Source organism: Aricia agestis, chromosome 7, assembly GCF_905147365.1.
Source record: "Aricia agestis chromosome 7, ilAriAges1.1, whole genome shotgun sequence".
NCBI lineage: Eukaryota > Metazoa > Arthropoda > Insecta > Lepidoptera > Lycaenidae > Aricia > Aricia agestis.
This window is the reverse complement of record NC_056412.1, coordinates 14,737,823-14,762,134: the sequence shown is the minus strand read 5'-3', so window position 1 is coordinate 14,762,134 and position 24,312 is coordinate 14,737,823. Positions and strand designations below refer to the sequence as shown.

The window sequence follows — 24,312 nt, the reverse complement described above, 5'->3', positions numbered from 1 at the left end:
GGATACCCTGAAAGAGATCTCACAGAGCGGACGCCCTTCGCTTAAGGGTCAGTTTAGACCGGGATGCGACGCGTAGATGCATTTCTAAAGAATTGCATTGACGGACTTTAAAGTTGAATGGCTTTCCACGCAATTGAAGTCTGTCAAATCCATATTTAAAAAGAAATACATTTACGCGTTGCGTTGCGGTCTGAATTGGCCATAACTCCTAACGGCCGTTCCCAATATTCAATCTATCTCTGGTTTGACCATAGACTTAATATATACTGTCGTATTGACATACAACATTGAATTGACATAAAATAGATGTCTCTAATGTCTAATGTGAGCTATTCCTATCTCTAGTAGGACAAAACCAGTGATAGATCAAATATTGAGAACGGCCGTAAGTCACGAATGTCAGTGGTCGTGGCTTCGGCAAAATGCTGATAGAGTACCAGCCTGCAATCTCTCGCCATTCGCTTCGAGACGAGAGTACTCTCGTGTATTGTGCACACACTTGGGCTCTACAGAATAAATCCAGCTCCATTAATTAGTATGATCGTATTTATGAAGAAAGAACTTAATAACTAATTAAAATAACAAAACACAAAAGATTAAAAACAATGCATTGTAACCAGCGCGGCGATACGACCTACTTTACTCACGTAGCACCTGCATGTAAACAACGCCACAATACAAATACATACAGTAGCGTTACTCGGCTGTGCTCCTGAAATCGTGCTCTTGCAACATAGAAAGTTTTCCCTATTGCTGTATTGCTGCTTAGAGATGTAATTGTCAAGTCAGCAAAATTTCAACCCATACTTAGAATCTGTTGGTAGGTATTCGCATTTCGCCTGGTGGTTACATAAAATAAAAATATTTGGTTTGGGTTATAAGGTGATGTTAAAGGAACTAAAGTTATGTAAAATTGTGCGCGTATTCCGACAGTTTTGTTATGAAATAAAATGTCAAAATTATACAATTCTGTGTCTCGTTATTTTGATTATCGTAATATATAAAGAAACTAACAATAATTTCAGAATGGCATACATGAACCGCCGGTTCGGGAACTAACCCGACGAGATGAACCGGCTTATAAAACGCGCACGGACAAATGAAGAGAAACTACTGTAATAATTAATAATAATAATAATAAATATTTATTTTTCTCACAACAAAATTACACCAATATTAAAGATTCTACATAAATCACAGGTTTTGTGGGAGACTGGTGCCTAAACTAGGCGTTGCCTGTATTTCAGGACACCAGGGACTCCGGACCATCTTGCAAATTACAATACAGTAGAACACTAGTTATTATTGCGACATTAATTATATTTTATAGTGAAGGTCTCGTAGTATTCAAAATATAGTGTTTGTGAGGGTGTTAGTTGGTGTGTGTGTGTGTGTTTGTGTTTGTGTGTGTGTGTGTATATATATATATATATATGTGTGTGTGTGTGTGTGTGTGTGTGTGTGTGTGTGTGTGTGTGTGTGTGTGTGTGTGTGTGTGTGTGTGTGTGTGTGTGTGTGTGTGTGTGTGTGTGTGTGTGTGTGTGTGTGTGTGTGTTGGGTTTTTAATAATTATTTACCCAGGAACAATTATGAGTTCTTCTGTCTCTACACAATTTAAAGTTTGCAGCCATTCATTCAGTTTAATTTTACAAACTGATTTTGTTGCAGGATAAATATTTAATATTTTATTGACCTTTTTGTAGTTTGACTTTTAATATAGCTCGTTGTGCACGCTCTAGTTGCAGCATAATGTTTTTGTAATTATATTGTGACAACGCTCTGTAAAAATCCATTTACCCACGGAGGGGCCTATTATAATAATTTGTAGTTGTAGCTTGTTTATAATCCTCATTATATTCGCGGGCGACAGCTTACAAGTTTGTACGTTCGTGATTGAAACACCAGGAAATATGAATATTTATAACATTAACTATAGTTGTTAAGGGGCCGGGAGCCATCGAAATTCTCATACATTCGTAATACCAAAATCATTTTCTCATACGAAAATATTTAACATGTTTGAGTTATTTTTCAGCTTAAAATAGTAATTAGTAATTACCTAGGTTCCTGCGTAAAAATTTACTACAAAATATTTAAATACTAAAAAATATTTTTTAAAGTTTAAGTAACTATTTTGTAGTAAATTTATTTAGTAGTAAACGAGCTTTTGCCCGCGGCTTCGCTCGCGTTAAGAAGTATTATTATATACAAACTTTCATCACCTATTTGAACCCCTTGGGGTTGGAATTTATCAAAATCTTTTCTTAGCGGATGCCTACGTCATAACCAGGGATGTTGCGGATCCCGATTTTTTCACATCCGCGGATGCGAATGCGGATGCGGATTTTTAGAGGTTCACATCCGCGGATGCGGATGCAGATGTTTCGGATCCTACATAATTAATATAGTTTGTAAAATGAAAAAGTATTCTTTTAATTTTTAAATAATTTGTCACAAAATAATAGTACAGGTTCCCTAGAACAAATTTTTTAATTAATATCAAGCTAATTTTTTGTGAGTAGCTTCATTTTGAAACGCATTTTGAATAGAATAATCCATATTTTAAGACCATCAAATCGAAATATTAAATCATATTTATCTTTGTTAGCTACAACTTTCGCAGAGGAAATTGTTGTTCCTTTTATCAAAATTAAACTGCTTACAAAAAATTACCTTGAAAGTAATAAAAAAAAATATTCTAGGGAACCTGTACTATAATAATCATTTTGTATTAAAGAGATAATAATTTGTAAATGAAAATTACATTAATTCCCCTATATTAAACTCTACCACTTTTTTTAGTAAGTTCACGAATTTATTAATAGGAGCATAAGCCATAAAGCCTTATACTTAAATTATTTAATAGTAATAATGTTCTTTATTAAGTAAGAAGCATAAACAAACTTGTAGTGATTAATTTACACAAAACAATAAATAATGCACCACAATAAACGCGTCGGATCCTGTGACCGTTTTAGGGTTCCGTAATCAACAAGGAACCCTTATATTTTCGGTCTATCTGTCCGTCTGTCTGTCTGTTTCTCCGCGATTTCGCTCAGAGAATAGCCTACGAAGCCTAAATTCGGCATGAATGCACATACATATAAACGGTGTCGACAAAATGGTATATAAAACTTTAAAAAAATTTATGGGACCAAAAATTTATTCCCTTACACACCAAGCGGAGATAAGTCTTTTTATTTTGCGTCCACTCCACCGTGTGTGGTGTTGTTGGATAGGGTTTTTAAAAATATTACGAGTATTATTATTCGAAGAAATATGCAAAGTTTTAAAGTGGAAGAAATCGTTAGTGTTCAGTGTCTTCCCCTTCTACCAGTTATTAGCTAAACAGTTGATTCTGAAAAATATGCGGAAAAATTCAAGGGAGTAGGAAATATGCAAAATTTAAAAAGACTTTATAAGTTATTGAGAAGTACAAAGGAATTTTTCGTTCATATTCCTTTGAATGAAACTGAGATGATGTTGTTAGTAGTGTAAAACATGTTATAATTGTATACAAAACTTATCAAAAACTGGCGGTCCTACGGTACCCTCTATTGTGCGTGGCCGAGACGCACTTGGCCGGCTTTTTCGCTCCCATTGGTCATTTGTCACGCGCAAACGGCACGTGCCATTTACAGACCCCGCCGCTTTTCTTTTCTTGTCGCAACTCGTATGACATTCGCATCCGCATAAAAATCCGCATCGATTTAATGCGGATGCGGATGCAGATGCGGATGTCCAAATATATGCGGATGCTCCGCATTTGTGGATGCGGATGCGGACATTCGCAACATCCCTGGTCATAACATCTAACTGCATGCCAAATTTCAGCCCGATCCGTTAGTGGTTTGGGCTGTGCGTTGATAGATCACTATGTCAATCAGTAGTCAGTCACCTTTGAGTTTTATATATATAGATTTACTACAAAATATTTAAACACTAAAAACTGTTTATTAGTGTTTAAATATTTTTTAGTAAATATTTTACGCAGGAACCTAGGTAGTTACTATTTTAAGCTGAAAAATAACTCAAACATGTTAAATTATTTTTTACATTAAAAAATATGGTACCAGCAACTGTAAACAGCCTGCCATGAAAAATACAAGACATTCACCAACCTAAATTTATTAGGGTTTTAAAGAAGTATTTACTAGCAGGAAATGACTAAAAAAATGAGATTGTGATTTGTGAGCTGTATCTTCAAGTATATTACATTTGAAGCTACATCTCATAAAATATGTTTAAAATATCTAATGTTACATAATATTTATATAGTACTTTGATGAGACACGTATACTTGTCCATAGTGGAGGTTTGAGTTTGGCTGGAACAGAAGGTTTCAAGACCTAATATTATTATATTGTCCTATTCTTGACACCGAAAGTTATATTAATTTATGTAACATATAATTACTTAGTAATTTCACAACGTAGTCTCAATTTGTTTTGTTAATTAATTTTGTTATTATGTTTCGTTTAGTACAATTTTGTATCCAAAAAAGCAAATCGTATGTTTCGTGCGATACAGTGCCCAGATAAACTGATCCGGTTTATGGCGCACTATTTTATGTTGTAAAAAAAAACTGTGTTTCTAACGTATGTATGAGAATTTCGATGGTACCCGGCCTCTTAATGCCGTTTTGTAGTATTTTGAAGTAACATATTATTATTATGTGTTGAATGTTGATGCGAACGAAGTCGCGGCGAACTAGTGTATTATAAAGTAACTAACTGACCTGACAAATGTTATTTTGCCAATAAACAAGTGCGAGTCGGACTCACGCACAAAGGGTTCCGTATCGTACCATTATAGAGCAAAATTAGGCCAAAATTGTGTATTTTGTATGGGCCCTTAATTTTTTTTATTTATTTTAGTATTATTATTAAATATTAAAGTACACATATTATAACTAAGGATTTTGAGAAAAATTAAATTACCTACCTGTTACCATTATTGATATAGAGCAAAAAAGCCAAAAAATTACGTTTGTTGTATGGGAGCCCCTCTTAAATATTAAGTAATTTTATTTTGTTTTTAGTCTTTGTTGTTATAGCGGCAACAAATATACATAATGTGTGAAAATTTCAACTCTCTAGCTATTACCGTTCTTGAGTTACAGCCTGGAGACAGACGGACAGACATTGAAATCTCAGTAATAGGGTCCCGTTTTTACCCTTTGGGTACGGAACCCTAAAAACGATATTTCGATTATGTAAAATAAATGATGGCCGATTCTCATTACCACCTGATAGGCACACAAAATTTCATCATATATTTTGATAAATCTAGTCATTCGTCCCACTGGGACGAAAATGTATGGGCCAAAAGACTCAACTACTCAGATATCCTGGGTAGGACTGGAGGGGGCAGTTGGTACTCTGAGTGATAGCTGTCAATAACGTGTCATCGTCTCTTCGAGATCTGCAAATGACGATCCGTCTGATCATTGATCTTTTTGCTGTTTACCAGAATTAATAACCATAGTCGGCCTTCCGTACGCATACCTACAGCCGTTCATTCAAACGATCTTAATTCTTAAGGCGCTGTGGTTGTTGCAACTACGTAAACTGAGTTTTTTAAATAATGTTTTTTGTAAAGAAAATGTCATTATTTAAGTATAAAAAAGTACCGTTTTAAAATTGAGAAAATTTCCTATACGCGAAGGTATATCAGTACACAATTTGATAAGTTCTGCTCGATAGAAAAAAATCTCAAAGATGACTGTTATAACGCTGTTTTTCATAATTAAATCATTTTATGGCTAAATTACACACTTTCTAGAAAAAACAAAAAATTTTGTACATTTGTCGTAACCTAACCTAAACGATTTGATATATTTGATTTGTGTAATACTAAAAACAAAAGGTTTTTTCTCCTATTTCCTATTATCAAAGCACGCGGCGAGCGCGTAACCGCCACTGTACAAGGCGCGCTGAAATGAATGTTTTTTTAATGTCCTTTACGTCGATATTCGTACTGACAGACATCGACCTGCTTATTATAGGGACGACTGGGCCTTAAAATTGCTCACCTGCCTACATAGTTTTAGCAGGCCTTTAAATATTTACGTGTTTTGCGTACTAAAAAATATACCAAAACACGAGTGTTGCTTGTAATAGCTGCCTGCTATAGGCGCTAGTCCATATCTGCCAGCTATAATTTAAAAAACCGTCTCGTTTCTTATATTGTACCTTTCATTAACTTCAAAGTTCAAACAAATGGCTAATTGCCTATATTGCTTAGTTTTAAATTACGACTATTTTACAGTTGTAATAGTAACCTTTTAAACCTTTTCCAGCTCACGACCTAGCCGGCTACGAAGCGGGGGGCTTTAATGACCCGTATGTCCGCGTCAGTCTCCTCCCGGAAGTGGACTCGAGGGTCCGTCAGACCCCTGTCCACAGGAACGAGGCCAACCCCTTCTTCGATCAGCACTTCAAGTTCCCCGTCAGCCATGATGAGCTCAGCGACAAGACGCTGCTGCTGCAGGTGTTTGATTACGACAGGTGGGATTACGGTATAGTATATACCGTACAAGGTGTACAGGTGTACTTTCGACAATAGGCATAATTTGGACTAAATATGGCTAAATTATATTGGACATTGATATACATTGAACCAATGATAGGAATACTTTGAACTATCGACATTCATTTGATAGTAGATATACTTTGGACTACAGGCATCACTGACCTCCATTATACAAGTACGCTGGATATGACGGCTATTTTTTGTACCCATTTGAAGCGAAATCAGCGCCCCCAATGCGGGGGAAGAGAACTAAATCTGACGTAAAAATGACGTTTGAAAGTCGCCATATTGGCGCTGATAGCAGTAGTGGTAGTACTTGGAACTAATACTAGTTTCTACGACCAATAGCGATTAAGCGGCCATTTGCAAGTTACGTCAGATTTTGTTCTCTTCCCCCGCATTGGGGGCGCTGATACCGCTTCAAATAGGCACAAAAAACAGTTGGGTATCATAAGTCCATAGCGTACTTGTATAATGGAGGTCAGTGACAGGCATACATTGAGACATTTGTAACTATTTAATATGTATTTACTTTTTTGTTGATGACGTGAGTTATTGTAGCGAAGTTTTCACATCAAAGTTTTCTTATAAAATACCGCTATTGGCTTCGGCACGACCACATGCAACTTCTACATTCTTCAATAGGTACCGGTAAGGTCGGGTTTCTTTAGCTCCTGCGGGCAACTTTGACTCAAATCGGAAAAATGTTTAAACTTCCTGCTACGTTGCTGCTAATGCAACACTCGATTTCGTTCAAGCGGGATTCATTAGATGGCATTAATAGCGCTAGTTTTTAATTGGTTGGGCACTTGTTTACGAGGTATGAAACGGCCATTTATTTTCATGTCGGAGTTCGGACATGTAACAACGTGCTTAATTTACGTGTGCAAACTTTATAGTGAAACTGAAATATTACGGTGAGTTTCGTTTAATATTATACTAATTCAGGTCAGAAATATATTAAGAACTAGAAAGATTAAAGAAACAATTGCTTTTTTTACGAGATTTAAGTAATTGATAAAATTTTGTTACAAAGTGTGGAGATACTTTGCCTCGTCAATTCGGGTAACATTGGCTCTTGAGCCAAAGTTGAATTTATTACATTTCAGATCTCACAATGCCATCAAAATATCGCCGTAATCCAGGTAGTCGTCGCTATATCGATTATACAGATGAAGAACTTGAAGAATGCTTGAATGTTGTGAGGTCCAGGGCCATGCCTCAGCGAGAAGCTGCCGCTATGCTTGGGATAGTATTATCCGTAAGATGAATGTTCCCGAATTTCAAAAAAAGGATGTTTCTCAGTGCCTGAGCTAGATAATTAAGTAAATATATAAGAATCGATGACTGACGTTGTAGAAGGCTGTGCAATCATAAACGCCATAATAATATGATTATTTTGTAAGCATTTATAGTTACTACATTATTTAACAAGTTAATACTTTTGATAGATATATAGGTTCAAAGTTAATATTTTGTTTGTAAGTAAAATGCTATTATTTATAAAACCTACTCAAGATGATTTTCATCAATAAAACGGTAGGTAAATGTAAGTTTTTGTTAAAAATATATAATTTTTTGCAAAAAATATAGAATTTTTGATGTCGAAATGTCTATTATTGTTAAACCTGTTATTTTAGCGAGTTACTTTAGCTCTGTGTCAGGATAAATAAAAGTTTTATGCTAAAAATAATCTGATTATAGATCAACTTTGGCTCAATTTGAAAATAATAATAATGTTTGCATATACAGATTTATTAAATATGTCATTTATTTATAATTAGCATATATCATTATTAACCAAATAAAATCAATATCAAACTTATAAGTCATCTAGCGCCTCTATACCAGATAGATTTATAAAAAATTAAGAAAAAAGTAGTCAAAGTAACCCGACCCGACGGTACTTGTTTTGGGGCTCTCTCATAATATTATCCTACTTTTCCAGGTTTTCTCGCAACGAGGTAATGGGCTCCGCGAAGGTGCCTCTCTCGCGAGTGGAAGTAGCCGGTGGGGCTGAGGTCTGGGCGGAGCTGTCTAGAGAGAGACGACCGCCGGAGGAACTGCAGGAACTATTGTTGTCTCTCTCCTATCTTCCTTCTGCCGAGCGGCTCACAGTCGTCGTCCTTAAGGCCAGGAATCTACTGCCGCCGCAGGAGGGAAAGGATGCTTTAGGTATGAGCTTAGATACTAAAGTGAGATGACTTCTGTTGCTGTCTCTCTCGTTTCCTAAAACTGCAAGAACTATTGCTGTCTCTCTCCTACCTTCCTTCGGCTGAGCCGCTCAGTCGTCGTCCTGAAGGCCAGGAATCTATTGCCGCCGCAGGAGGGAAAGAATGCTTTAGGAATGGGCTCAGTACAAAATGGTCTCAAAACAACTGTTCAACAGATGTTTAGTTTTTGTGGTAAGACTGTAAGTGTTTAAAACCTATTTTAGGGGGTTTTTATGAATAAGCCCCATTTTAGGCCTTAAAGACTTGCAAGACGTTAGTGCATGTAACGCACTGTACAATCAGAGAAATTGATACGTAATTTGGTTGAGTTATTTTAAGCCAAGCTGACAGATCACAACTTACATTTGACATACGAGTAGAAAACCCATTGCGCATTTTGCTTTTTGCCGCAGATGTATACGTGAAGGTGTATTTGCTGGTGAACGGCAAAAGGGTTAAGAAGAAGAAGTCAAACAGGAAGGAGATAACCAACCCCGTGTGGAACGAGGCGCTGTCCTTCAGTCTGTCCTCCGCTAACCTCCACGAGGCATCCATTGAGGTAATAATAATTACTCCGACACCGGTTTCGGTGACGGTGGCCGGTTTTTTGCCGGTTTCATTGAAACCAGGCCAGTTACGCAGGACTAATTTTATAGCTAATGTGTGTGCGCAGTATACAAGAGCAATCCCTCTCCCTGTACTCTCAGACGGACGACCGACGGACGACCATAGTAAAAGGAGCGCGCGCGGCTTGTATGTGTACCATAGTATCAATGCGCCGCCACACACGGCACACAACAAAATCTCGGCGGTACCAGCCTAGTAAAACTGGCCGAGATTTTGTTGTGTGCCGTACGTGGCGACGCATTGATACTATGGCGCACACATACAAGCCGCGCGCGGCGCCTTTATATGAAGATAACTTACTTCCCCCCTCCTTTTACACGACTGGCGAAAGACCACGCGCAGGACCAACTTTTTACATCGAAAGATGGAGGAGGGAGGTGTTGTACGCATGCCTATGCGTATACTCACTCATTTACTTAAAGGTGGAAGTTCATTTCGCGGAATATTGCTAAAAATAATAACAAACAAATTTTTTTTTATCGAAATATATTCCATTGCGGCCTCCACGCATATTCCTACTCAGCTATGACAGGGAGAAATGAGATTGGTAAGCCGCGAAACATTTAAGTCCTATTACGAATAAAAAGATTTCACTTTATAAGAATCTTTCGTGTGTTGAGTGAGTATGTAAGCTTTGAATTCTAAAAACATATAAGGGTCATAGGGGGGTATTACATTATCATTTATATATGATCATTCCTATGATCATATATAGGATCCAATATATATGATCATTTGATCATATCTGTATATTACATTATCATTTTTTTTTTAATATAAAATAAGGAGGGCAAACGAGCAAACGGGTCACCTGATGGAAAGCAACTTCCGTCGCCCATGGACACTCGCAGCATCAGAAGAGCTGCAGGTGCGTTGCCTGCCTTTAAAAGGGAATAGGGTAATAGGGGAGGGTAGGGAAGGGAAGGGAATAGGGGAGGATAGGGAAGGGAATAGGGTAGGGGATTGGGCCTCCGGTAAACTCACTCACTCGGCGAAACACAGCGCAGGCGCTGTTTCACGCCGGTTTTCTGAGAGAACGTGGTATTTCTCCGGTCGAGCCGGCCCATTCGTGCCGAAGCATGGCTCTCCCACGTATAAATCCTACTTTACGTCATATGTGGTTTCAATAGCCAATGGAGAGCGTTAACGCTGACAGGTATTGACGTCAGGGTTACTAGATCTCAGAGAATTCGATTTGTCAAAAGACATCGTCATTTTTAATATGGCTTGTTTTTTGTTATTTCAGCAAGATTATCCAAGTATATAATTAGAAAAATAATTACATTACATTATTTGAAACATATTAACGAACAAGAAATTAAAAACTCTTTTTTATATTAAATAACTGGCAACACCTATTTCTATGACCGTATTGGATCCAATCTCTCAGCAAATGTCAAAAAACTATGATCAAGGAAGAAATGAATCATATGTCTATATTACATTATCCAATATCATTGACTCAATGATCTCGAATCCAATATATATGATAATCTAATATCCCCCTTATACACATCCTAAAGCAGGATGACCGCGGTCCGCATCCGGATCCGGACCGCCGTGTGCGGAACAAGCATTTTCGAAAATGAACTTCGTTAACAAAATCGGTCTCTACTTACTGATGTACATGCATCTCTAGGATTAAATGTGAATAGCTTGCACCAATTTCACTCCAAACTTCAGAGAGATAATACTAATTAGCAACAAAAATTGACACTTTTCTTATTGATGTTTAATTTCCTTTGTAATTTCCGAAACCTTTGTTACCTTTGTTTAATAAATATTTTTTATAGAATGTGTGGACCGCGTAGGTCATTTCGTTTCTTAAAATGGACCCCGGGCAAAACTAATAATTGGCCCCTGTCCTAAAGTTAATCACTTTTATCGTAAATCCTGTTCTCTGTGCTCCAGGGTAGGTTATATAGGTATACCCTATATAACTTTGGTTATTTACATCCTGTTCATTGTATTCTAGGTGTGCGTGGTAACTGGCGGCGCGGGTCTGGTGGTGGGGTGGTGCTGCGTGGGCGCCGCCGAGCCCGCCGCCGAGGGCCGCCACTGGGCGCAGATGGCACAGGAGACGCGGAAAGCGGTCGCCATGTGGCACACGCTCAGATAAGCTGACACACAGTGCCGCGGCCGGTGTAAACACTACCAGTGCCCTGGTCGAAATTTCTTCGAAGCCCGGGGTGCTGGAAGTGCCCCTTTTCGTTTGCCTTCGGCGCCGTTTTGTCCGGTGCCCTGGGCGGTCGCCTAGCGTCCCCCCCTCCCCACCTCCCCTAACGCAGCTACACACGTCGTGACACACGTTGCAACGAGATGCACAATGCACGTTTTCTGAGGGTTATGTTTTTGAGACTCTCCTGTATCATCATGACTATACAGGCTGTAACAAAACTAAGTGATAATGCTTTAGGGTGTGTATGTGTTCCTTGTATAGAGTTCACTGTGAAAGTAGCAGCGTTGAAAAAGCATTTTTTTGTTATTTGTATGGGCAAGAGCCCCAACGACAAAACTTTGCCCATGCAAAAGTTTGAAAAAGTTACTCTTCCAGAGCTGATACTTTGACAGTGAACTTAATACAGGGGACTCACACATACCCGGCTGGCCTCACACAGCCGGAATGTTACTCTGAATTCATAATCTGAATACATGTTATTAATTCAGAAAGACCGGAATATAATACAATATCAGTATGCTCCACACACATTCAAATTTTTTCAGATTATGAATTACTCAGATCGATCTGTAAGAATGATACTGACGATACCCACGACGATAAAGGATGAACCCAGTATTTGTGTTTGCATTTCTTTTTTTTATGATATAGAATTATAGAGCCAAAAGCAATGCGATTAGTATTAATTCTTCTTTCATAAAGACGTTTATATGTGCGGGGAATCACGAGACTACTGATCAATCTGAATTTTTAAGATATGTGTGAGGTAAGGTGCCGAAATTCAGATTATGAATTTCTACCACAACGCGACGCGTAGATGCATTTCTAAATTTGTATGGATTTAACAGATTAGCGAGACGTCTCACACAATAGAACACATAAAAGACAATTTTTCGTTTACTTACATATAAAACACTTATAAAACACAATAGAAGTCTCAAGTCTGTCAATTCAATACAAATTTAAAAATGCATCTACGCGTCGCGTTGCGGTCTGAACTGACCCTAACGAGAAATGCATCGCGTCGCCTCCGTGTTGCAATGTGAGCTGACCTTATCGATGCTACTGCACAGTTTTGTCACAGCAGAAAATATATAATGATGATTATAATAAGGTGCTTAAAGGCTTGAAACAAGCATACATAGATCTTTACCTTAGTCCAGCTCCAGGGGTCGACGAGTAATTTTAGGTGGAGTCCGGTTACGGTGGGAAAATTTTAACGAGGTCCAGAAAAAACACACACTTGTCCTGTGTAGCTTAAAAATATTATTTTAAATAATAAAGTACTATAACTATATAACCTTATGCATAAAGTACATATACCTATGTATTAATATAATTGATACTTCCGCGGTCCGCCTGTTGCCTACCGCCGCCCAGTGCCCAAGTCTATACAGCCCTAAAATGTTATTCTCAGAATAAAAACTCAACTCATGTTTACGAAAAATAAGGGTGGGTTGCACTAACTTACTTTAACTATAACTGTAAATATAACTTTAACGTTAACTACAATGCAAAATGTTAAATCTTTGGTTAAAGTTAAAAATTGACGCTATCAAGACGCCATGCTGCGAGTGTCCATGGGCGACGGAAGTTGCTTTCCATCAGGTGACCCGTTTGCTCGTTTGCCCCCTTATTTCATTAATAAAAAAAAAAAAATATATATATAACTATAGACATGGGCGTACCGAGGAGGGGGGCAGCTGCCCCCCCCCCCCCCCCCCCGGATCATGTTGACGTCCCTACTAAATATACTATTATCTAGTACTTTCGTCTATAAAAATTAAAAATAATAAAACGAATTTTTGCCATTTATTTGCAATACAATATTTTTATAACTAAAAATTATGAATTTTTTATTCTTTATAAGCACCTAGCTTATAAAAAAATCTGATTTGCCCCCCCCCCCCCCCTGGCCCAGAACCTGGGTAATTTGCCCCCACTGGCCCAGAACCTGGGTACGCCCATGACCATAGAGCTCGACAAGGCTTTAAATGCACGTGGCGAAAAAAGGAACTTACGCTGTCATCATACAAAACGCCTTTTTGACAGTTCTCCTTTACCACGGTGCGCCCCCGCCCACGTTCTTATAAAGCCTTGTCGGACCAGCAACGTCTTCTGTCAAATTCTGTGGTCACAGTTAAGGTTAAAGTTAAATTAGCCTTAACTATAACCATAACTTTAACTTTAACCACGCCTCTGGTGCAACCCAACCTTAGTTTAGTAGAAAAAAAATTGTTCGAATCTATTTTTTTTAAACGTCTATACTTAATAAGGTATTGTCTAATTACTAGAAAAAAATATTTTTCACGTTATTTAAGCAAACACGTCATGACGTGTAGGTAGGGGACATGTATCTTGACTCTTGAGTCTCTACTGCGATCTAACTGTGCAGTTTTATCGTTACGTATGTAGCGGCCGTATGATCTTCTTACACTCCACTACCTAAACAGCCGAATATCTACACTACTATTATAAAGAGGAAAGATTTGATTGTTTGTTTGTCTTGAATAGGCTCCGAAACTACTGGACCGATTTGAAATATCCTTTTACCATTGGAATCCTACATTAATTCTGCTGAACATAGGCTAAATTTTATTTTAGGAAAAAATAGGGTTACTCATGGCATTCATTCTTATCAAAATAAATTATTTAAAAATCAATGACCACGAATGATGCGAAGCCGGGGCGGGCCGCTAGTATATATAAATATATATATCTCCTCCTTTTTGGAAGTCGGTTAAAAATAGCAGAATAACAATATGGACGATGTTAAAGGGCTACCTATAAACGCACAAGCACAAACCATTATTTAATACTTACTTACAGAAATTTAACATTTGTCGCAAATAATACCAAACCATACATTACAGTAGGTACTTTAAATTATATTTAAAAATATTGTAATTACAGTGGATTGTAACAAGAATATAATATTTAAATACCTTACTAGTTATTTACTCGTAGTTTACGAATTATAATATACTTATCTATAAAATAAACTTCCACAGTATGTCTACATACAATGCTACGGTTGTTCCAATAATTTTATTATGACATTGTTAATGCCAGGAGTTCCCAACCGGGGGCACAAAATATAAAAAGGTTGAGAAGTTCTGACAGGCTACGATAACAAACCTTTGGTTACAAAGCAGGATGGTAATAAAGGTCAGAGTGTGGACCTACCCAAAACTCGCAAGCTATGTCATTAGATATAAGTAAAATAAACTTTCCTTCTAATGATAATATTTTGGTTGTTTACATATTAGATAGGGAACGTGCAAGAACTGTAGGTAGGTAGGTGGAAGGATATGTCAAGTAAATTATGAGGTACGACTTATGAATTTCGGATTAGCGACAGTGGTTCCCACTTCCCAGCACCTTGGTTGCGCACGTTCCCTATGGGTAAGGTCCGGTAAAACAACGTTGGAACATCATACTTTCTAAAACTTGTGTATGTAGATATACTGTTATATTATTGTGGTAGCTGAAATGAGTGAATGTAGTCAAAGAATGTCATTCTGCCCAATGTTTTGAAAAAGTAAATCAAAAAATGGTTACTTACTAACTTACTAATAATTGTTCAAACTCATGCAACTTATGTTCATTCAAATAGAAAAACCAATTATTATAAGTAACTAAGTGTCTAAATATATTATTATAAAAAAGATTTCTAGACTGAAGGTGCGATTGTAACAAAAAAAAATACTGGGCATGACTTAGAGCGAGTTATATTAAAATGTCACAGTAGGTATTATACTTATTTCAAGAAGGTTTATTTAATAATTTTGAAAATATTAAGTACGAGAATACTCGCCTGCAGTGTAGAAATCTATTTTCTTTAAATATCATCGTACCAAATACCAATACTAATAACTAGCTAGTCTGCAGGGGCGTAGCGTACCTTGGCGGGGCCCCGTATAAAAATTTGTTTGGGGGCCCATAGGAAGGGTAAAGATTTCTCAAAAAAGAAAAAAACATATTTTGCATAAAATTAAAAGAAATATTTATTCATCATAATAATTAATTATCTATCTGTCACATTATTTAAAAACAATTCAAATTAAATATTAACTCTCCTTGCCCTTTTTCGGCAAACTGATTAAGTAATTAAATCATTCATAGCTGATGATAACTTTAGTTTTTCTAAAGTTTCTGCCTCTATGGACAATAGTGACAGGTCTGACCGAAGTTCTTAAAATTTGAACGCACGCTTTACTCGGGAAAAAAGAAATCGTTTTTTTTTACTTTTCTCTTTTCTGAAATTTAAAAAATTTGGGAAGTTATTATTAATTTTTGCTTACGCACCTTGGGGGGCCCTCGTAGGTCGGGGCCCCGTATAATTGATACGGCTGATACGGCGGTAGCTACGCCCCTGCTAGTCTGCCCTTCTTATTCACTTACGTGTCTATCTGTGGGCCTATCCTATTTCTTTAAGGACATTGAAACAAGAGTTCTTTTGTTTTGTAACAATAATATCAATATCAAGTTAAGAAATCACTTTAAAAAATGGCACTACTAGCGCCATCTAGTGTGGTATTTTATAAACCACGCAACCAATTCAAGACAGGCACAGGACGATATTTGAGTCGTATAGTATCAAAAACAGCAATCTGACTTTTCACTAATTATCTGTAATTATGAAAAGTAGTTCCACTATTATAATCAACAAATAATTATTTTTCCGTGTATATAATTATATAGTTCTTCGATTTTTGAATTCATTATTTAAAGATTTAAATACATTAAATTTGAATTAAATTTATAATTAATAACTTAAATTATCAGATTGCTGTTTTTGATATTGACTTCCTAATATTGCTGAATATGATACTAAACAATAGTTAGATTGCTGCTTTTGATTCTAGCCAAAATGAAAGATACATAGGGTTGTCAACTTAAATCTTATATTGCTAAATAAAACTTCATAATTTTAAATAATCTCTTTATTTAGTTAATAAAAAAGAAGAGAGGAGGGTGGGACATAGATAGCTGATAAAAATGTAATGCATAGTGTTAAAAGAACTAATTTCAACATGTGCTTTCCAATTTGCTGGATCTCTTTTCTTTTTTCTCGCAAATCTATTGTTTACGCGTGTTGGATGTACATCCATGTTAACTTTTTTCACCTCCAAACGAATTATTTAACAATATTTTAACAATAAAATAACAAAATACGCACATGGATCTTCAGACGAAATCAATGCACACGCCATCTTGACAGGTGACCATTTGAAGGCCTGTGATTGGTCGAGAATAACAGATTGCTGCTTTTGAATCTCATCATATACAGATTGCTGTATTTGATACTAATATGGGTTTTACAGTCTGGTTTTTGATGAAATATTTCTGTTTTTGTTACTTTGTGACTACATAAGTAAAAAATATTTTAACGAGACAGTGTTACCATATTCATAACCCGAATTGCGTAAAAATGACAGATTGCTGTTTTTGATACTATACGACTCATTTATATCCCATATTAATATGTAAATACTAATATAATCCCATATTAATATAATCGGCAATATCGTTAGTAAAAAAAGTCTCCGTTTTACGTAAACAAAGGAACAATCGAAGAATTGTCGAGTGCCGTCAGCAAAATGGCCCTAGTTCACAATATTAGGATCAGCAATATTATAGCTGTTCCTAATATATTTTATAAAGCCATAATGGCTTTATAAATTTTTTTAGCCGTCGCCTTATGTCTCTAGAGAAACGAAGATTGCCGAAAACTTAGTTTTATAAAACAGTTACCGCCGTACTCAGAGACATTTAATTACGATTAACCTTCAATTTAAGAGTTTGACAGATAATGTAGGTACTCATTAATTAGAAAGAATTATGTCAAAATTTTGAATTAATTAGAATTAAGTAATTAATGTTCGACTCTGAGTGGGGCGTGCTATGTGCAAAAGAGCTCTTGTCTGAATACAATTTTGTACAACGTAGTAGGTAAAGTGTATCGATCGAAATTGTTGGAAAAGAACACCAAACAAATCTTATGAATTTATGTACTTAGTAAATTGTAAATTATTTTAAATATAAACGTGTAAGCTCATGTTCATATTTGTATATTGTCTTCGCCCACAGTATCTATAATCTATAGTGACATTAAATATAGATTTATAGCCTGGCCAGGAGCATAAAAACCAAAGCTTCTACCAAAAAAATTCCTGGATTTTTTTGGTAGAAGGTTTGGTTTAAATTTAATAGGGTGACATCTGCAATAAGAAAAAAAACAGTTTTTCTCTTTATCAAAAATGTATTAGTCTGTAAAAAAACTGACGCCCTCCTGGTTTTTATCATTCTGGTGTCTGGCTGTAAATCCATACTTGATCAAATATACGTATTTTTGTCTATATAAATGTATCGGTGTGATGACTTAAGTGGTATTTTGTTTTACTATTCCAGAATAAAGTCTCTTTATATTGATTTGTTTTATTGTGCTAATGACCAGTGTTACTTGCCTACATTTTAACCAGGGACCAGCCATACAATTTTAACATAATTTTAACTTTCCAACTTTAAATAAAAGCAAAAAGGTTGGATATTGAAATGAAAGACCAATATACAAATGATATCTTTATTCATATCTTTTGATACACATTAGAATTGGAATAAATATTATAATCTAAAACACACACTTCCGGCGAACTGTTCTGTAGTCCCGTACTCCTAAATAATGTCATTTAGCACTAATATTAAATGTACTTGTAACTTACCACCGAGGCGCCGACCCGCACCGCCAACTAGAATTGTATAAAGATAATGTTAAAAAATAATTAAAAATAGTCACGATTTAAAAAAGCATGAAAACTGGATAAAGCATGAAATGTTAAAAAAAGAAAAAAGGAGCTTATCATAGTCAGAATTACTTGAAATATCCAATGTCAATTGCATAAACATTAAAAAGCAGCACAATTTTAAAGTATCAAGTACAAGTGTAAAAATATTAGAACAAAAAAATTCAGTGACTAAACAGTAAACACATCATATTAGAACAAAAAGAAAATGTGCCTCATAAAATATGGTAAAGTTAAAAATGTACTTGCTAAAATCTATCTTGAAACAGCCATAATATTTTTCACTATAAATACATTATTAAATATAAGTATTTTTATTTCAAATTTTAGCTAAGTCATAATTTTACTAGTGCCTGTTAGCATCAATAGTTTGCAAAATATCATGTCCTCTCTTTCATTCAAGATTTTGAACAAAAGAACAGGATTTACTCAATAATTAATTCTGACAGGCACTGGTAAAATTAGAATTATGAAAAGAAATAAATAGGTAAAAATAAATACCATTCATGACAAAAGTAATACATTGCAAAAAAAAGAGATATATACTTAAAAAAAATTAAACTTAGCCAAAATTAAAAAGTTGAATTTCACTTTAAATTATTCAAGTTTTACAAAAAATCTGACTCATAGTTAAGTTTTTGTAAAACTTGACTAGGAGTCATAGTTATATCCTTTCATACAAATAAGAAGCATTCAAATGAGATATCTACAGATAATACATTACACGTTGCTGCTGTCCAGTCGAAATACATTAGACGAGGGGAAGTGTGTGTGTATGGCAGTGTATGTGTGTATGTCATTGTGTTTTTGGGTGTATGTGTTTGCAGTCGGGATCCCTGCAGCTGCCACCAACTTCGAACGGGCAGAGAAAAGCATTAGGGTCTTCAACCCAACTGAAAACATTTCAAAGGGATCAATAGAGGCCAATATTATGGACAGTTACGCCTCTAGTACACCGACACTGAGCAACGCGAAACAGCGGCGAAGCGATTTGCTGTCTCACTCGCCACACGGCAATGCGTTATATGGCATCTCGCTCTATTCCTGTTTGGCAGAAATTTCGCGTTTCTCAGCGTCGGTGTACAGCTACAGTATGTTACAAATTTTTATTTGTTATTTATTTTTCTTAAAAATCATAATATATTTTTATGGAACCATGATGTTTAGGTATGTCCAACATGACAATTGACGACCCATTCATATCTATTCTCATAAAAGTATCAAGTCATAAAATTCTTGCAAGTTATTTACATACCTTTTATTTCTTAACGAATCTAGTGGGGATTTGTAATCGCTAATTATTTCTTCTGTATTTCCCAAATTATTTTCAATTTGACCACTATCATCAGGAGTATGTCTTGTATTGGTATCTGAACTACTTCTGATTTCCTCTCTTTTGTTGCTATTCGTAAAATCAACAATTCTTTCTTGAACTGGATTTGATTTTACAACTTTCTTATTATTTGTTATGTCTACTTGAACGGATAGCCTCGGATGGGGCATTTCCGGGTTAAAATCGTTGACGACACTCACTTTGACTGCTTTCAGTGTTTGTGGATTGTTTAAACCTTTTATTGATGGATTGTTTTCCTTTTGTAATTTATTTGTAATCTTTACAGGCCTATTTAAAGGGGTAGGAGCTGAAACTTGGGTGGAATGTTTGGCATTCGTTAAGCTGAAAAAGAAAAAGCAGGGAGTAAAGTTGCTAAAATTATTATCTGCCTCTCACTCAAGTCTTCTACAACATATTATCACACAATAGTTACAATATTACCTTTTCAAAAGACTCTGGTGTTGTAATCTACTAATACTTAAACCGTTTTGCACAGTCTGTTGAAATTTTTTGTTTATCCTAATTGCATTTCTAACATTTCTTAGTTCAACTTGCAGTAATTGATATTTCTGCGATAGCTTTGTGGCTTCCTCTTTTAATTTCAGCATTTTTGCTGATTCGTCTGCTATTTTTCTCCTGTTAATTTTAAGAATAAAAAATTAACTAGACATCTTATAATTTTTTTAAACAATTAGAACAGTAGCCTACCTTGATGCAGCAATTCTCTCATCTAATTCTATAGAATTGATAGTTGCTGCTTTAACAGTATTGCTAGGTTTCAATGTATCCTTTACTGGAGGCATTTTATTTCCCATATTGAGCAATGTCTGTCGAGCATTTTTAATTTTTTCCAATTCTTGCATTCTTTTAACTAAATTCTTATACTCTATCTGTTCAGACCTCGGTAAACTGTTCATGGTCTAAAATAAAATAAAAAAAAACTGACAATAGTTTTTAAAGAGCACAAGACATACAATATATAAAGTTATAAGACATTGTACCTTAGGAACAAATTTTTGCATTGGTTTTTCTGAAGGAGTTTGCACAACATCCGGTAAAATATTCTTTTCAACCTCCATTCTGGAAGATTTCAGAAACATATCTAATTGACGTTGGAATTCCTCCTGTTCCGAAAGTTTTTTGTGCATTTTCGCTAAATTTTTAGTAGCTTCATGTTCTCCATCAGAATCTGATTCGCCGAGCTGTATTATAAACTTTTTCTCTTCTTTAGTATCAGGTGGTTTAGTTTCTTCTATTTTTTTAGCTTTAGTAGGCTCATCTACAATGCTATTCAAAATTTGAGGATCTACAAGATTGGGAAGATTCTTAGTTAGGGATGTTAAAAGTTTTGCTCGTAACAAATCTTCATCTTCTTCAATATCATCGTCTTTAGATTTGGTGTCTGTCTTTGTATTAATTTCATTATTACAATTGCTATCAATAATGTTACCCCTATTTTTATCATCCCCATCAGAACCGATATCCATATCTACAGACTCAACATCCGTCTGATTTTCTCCACTGTTTAAATCTACATCAAACTCAAGCTCACTTTGAGATTGGGACAACTTTTTTTGTAGTTTCTGTTTCTGTTTCATTTCTATAGCTTTTTTCAATAAAGCTGATTTAAGACATATCAATCGCAATTCAGTTGTATCGCTGTCTTCGTCTTCAGATGAAGGTACATTTTTTACACGATTAGACTCTTTTTGACCTTTACTTTTGGAAGATTTGGTTTGAAGCGCATGTTGCCTTAATAATTCTATATCCTCATCTGAACTCGCTTCACTGTTTGCCACCTGATTGCCTCTATCAACAACATCAAGTGATATCTCTTCACTTGTTTCTTTCTTATCATGATCAGCAACTGAAGGTACAATACATTCACTGGATTTGGAGGATGCAACTGAAACAACTGCTTCTGTCTCACCTTCTGTGATGTCTACGACTACATCTGCATCATTTTCACTCTTTCTCCTTTCAATTTTTTCATTGTTGCTATGGCAGTCGTCAATTTTTTTTCCTGATAACATCTTTGTTATTCTATCTTTTAGTGATGTTGTATCATTTTTTGGTTTATTCAGTGATACAGCATCTGCTAACTTTTGTCTTTTATTTCTATAATCATCATCTGAATCCTCACTTGTTTCACTTTTCTTTCTACGGACAATGTTTTTCTTTCTCTTACTTTTTCCATTTTCTTTGTCAATATACTTTTTATGTTCTGGTTTTTTATATTTGTAGTATGGTTTAGTATGTTTTGGCTCTTTTATTACCTTACATTCAACTTTTAAAACTCCATCTAAAATTATGTTACAAGAACAAAAGGTTTTTTGAATACACATAATCACAATATAATTATTGTTAAACATAACTTTAAAACAAATAAATTTCTTAGTTCATTACTTAAATAAGACATTGTTGTAACAAATTTATACTTAAATGCTCCCAAGGGCAACTAGATGTAATAAGATAGTGTGATCATTGAAATACATACTTGAGCCCAGCGAGATCTGCTTAGCTTTGGTTCGCTCAAGGACATTGTTATAATTTTCTAACACCTGCAATCTTTCTCGTAATAAAAACTCTTCTTCCGAAGAAATATCAGATAAATCATCCAAGTCATCAACAATTTCACCCTCCTCCATTTCAGAGTCTGCATTTGCAGTTGTTATTCCTATACACGCCATTGTAAACCTTTAAATGTAATATTAGTTTAATGAGCAAGTAATTACCACCTATCCCAATTTCAAATATAACCTCTGTTACATCATAAATTAAAAAAATGTGGATATAAGGATAACTTACACTTCAAGTAATACAACTTAAAATTCAGACGACAGCAAGCATTCCTGGTCAACAGTAAAGTCAAAGTATAAATAAGTTATAATTCAAGTCGTAATATAATTTTTACTATTAATTTCTAATAAATTAGAGTATAGATTTTAGGTAAAACAAATATTTTTCTGCAAAATTGCAATTGAACATTGAACATAAAACATTTGACAAGCGTAAAAACTGTCAAACAGCCATGTTGTATTTTGATTTTTTTAGCCTCTGGCGGGCGCCAGACATGTGATCAAATACGCCAAGTGTGGCACTGACATTTGCCTATTTGTGCAAATTAATTGCTGGCATTTTCCTATTTGTGCAATGTTTGCTCAAACTTTGAAGCCCATGTCTGGCGCCGGCTTACGTACGATCTGTACAGAGCATGTACAGAGCATGATACTTAAAGGGCCCATTCACGGCAAGACTGCACGGCAGTCCTGCAGTGAATGGGCGTCACTGATTGGTTCGCACTCGGTGTTGCCGGCCGGAAACACCGAGTGTGATCCAATCAGTGAGGCCCATTCACTGTAGGACTGCCGTGCAGTCCTGCCGTGAATGGGCCTTTTTATGGTCGAACGTTGTCGGTGTTACGTAGTATATGACATTCTTTTTGGTTGTCGGATCGCCGGCGCACCCGACAAGCCGACCGCCTGACTGAATTGGAACGTCTGGAAGCTTTGTCCCGACGAGGTCCCGACCAAATCGGCTCAGTCGCATTTGTAACACCGCCGTTGCTAGACGTCATTATGAACGCGGAGGGAGTAACGATTTCAAACCGTGAGATATGCATGCAGGCATGATGTTTATGCATCAACGGCAATTATTATAATAGCCTACTATAATGCCCGCAACTTCGTTGCGCCAAAACTCGTTTATCGCGTGGGAACCGTACATATTTCCGGGAAAAAAGTATCCTTGTATGTCTTTCCCGGGACTCAAAGTATCTCCATGCCAAATTTCAACAAAATCGGTTCAGCGGTTTAAGCGTGAAGAGGTAACAGACAGACAGACACACTTTCGCATTTAGAATATTAGTATTAAGTATTATAATATTAGTATCCTACTAATCCTACTAATATTATAATTTTGTGAGTTTGTGAGTTTGTGAGTTTGTGAGTTTGTATGTTTGTATGTTTGTTACTTCTTCACGCTTAAACGGCAGGACCGATTTTGACAAAATTTTATAAGGTGGTAGCTGACATCCTGGATTAACACATAGGCTACATTTTCAACCGATTTTCAAAATGGAGGAGATGTTATGATCGTTTTCATTTGATTTGTTTTTGTTCAACGACTACTCTGCTGTTTTTGAGCCGATTTCGACAAAAATTTAGCCGCTAGCTGATATCTTGGGTTAACACATGGTCTATATTTTTAACAGACTTCCGGAACGGAGGAGGTGTTATGTTCATTTTTAAATTGATTAATAGGCTTTCGTCCTGTCGCGTGCTTGGGGGGGCTGCGCCCCCCCCCAAACCCCCCCCCACCCTCCTGGAACTGTTGCTTTTAACGTGGCTTCACGTGGCATCACGTCGTTAGTGCTGAGTTTTAATTATCCTTTTTACAAACAATTGAAGTAATTAATTATAAAAGTGAATTTATTGTAACCTAAACTAAACACACGGATTTCGAGTGTCATTTGCTTAATAGGCTTTCGCCCCGTCTTCTGCTTAGGGGGGCTGCACCCCCTCAAACCCCCCCGCCCCTCCTCCTGGAACTGTTGCTTTTAACGAAATGGTATCGCTTCGTTAGTGCTGAGTTTTAATTATCCTTTTTAGAAACAAACTG

The 24,312-nt window shown here is 36.0% G+C and overlaps 2 protein-coding genes across 3 annotated transcripts in view; one reads left to right on the top strand and one right to left on the bottom strand.

The window, feature by feature from the left end:
• Nucleotides 1-11,633, top strand: part of LOC121728909 (synaptotagmin-5-like) — a 49,445-nt gene extending 37,812 nt beyond the window's left edge. Inside the window, exons 6-9 of the mRNA XM_042117237.1 lie at nucleotides 6,302-6,509; nucleotides 8,483-8,709; nucleotides 9,161-9,306; nucleotides 11,350-11,633. Coding sequence (XP_041973171.1) covers nucleotides 6,302-6,509; nucleotides 8,483-8,709; nucleotides 9,161-9,306; nucleotides 11,350-11,493 — 725 coding nt within the window. The 3' untranslated portion in view covers nucleotides 11,494-11,633. The remainder of the gene's footprint in view (nucleotides 1-6,301; nucleotides 6,510-8,482; nucleotides 8,710-9,160; nucleotides 9,307-11,349) is intronic.
• Nucleotides 11,634-18,125: 6,492 nt separating this feature from the next.
• LOC121728643 lies at nucleotides 18,126-22,671 on the bottom strand. 2 transcript variants are annotated; one of them, XM_042116866.1, is made up of 8 exons: nucleotides 22,498-22,671; nucleotides 22,190-22,389; nucleotides 20,694-21,994; nucleotides 20,401-20,612; nucleotides 20,134-20,328; nucleotides 19,615-20,034; nucleotides 19,084-19,252; nucleotides 18,126-18,305 (listed from the first exon to the last, which is right to left on the bottom strand). In XM_042116866.1, exons 2-7 carry the CDS (start codon nucleotides 22,380-22,382, stop codon nucleotides 19,156-19,158), a joined length of 2,418 nt encoding a protein of 805 aa, XP_041972800.1. In that variant the 5' UTR covers nucleotides 22,383-22,389; nucleotides 22,498-22,671; the 3' UTR covers nucleotides 18,126-18,305; nucleotides 19,084-19,155. The 2 variants fall into 2 exon arrangements, with proteins under 2 accessions (XP_041972800.1, XP_041972799.1); XM_042116865.1 differs by having other exon boundaries at nucleotides 22,501-22,671.
• Nucleotides 22,672-24,312: the final 1,641 nt, after the last annotated feature.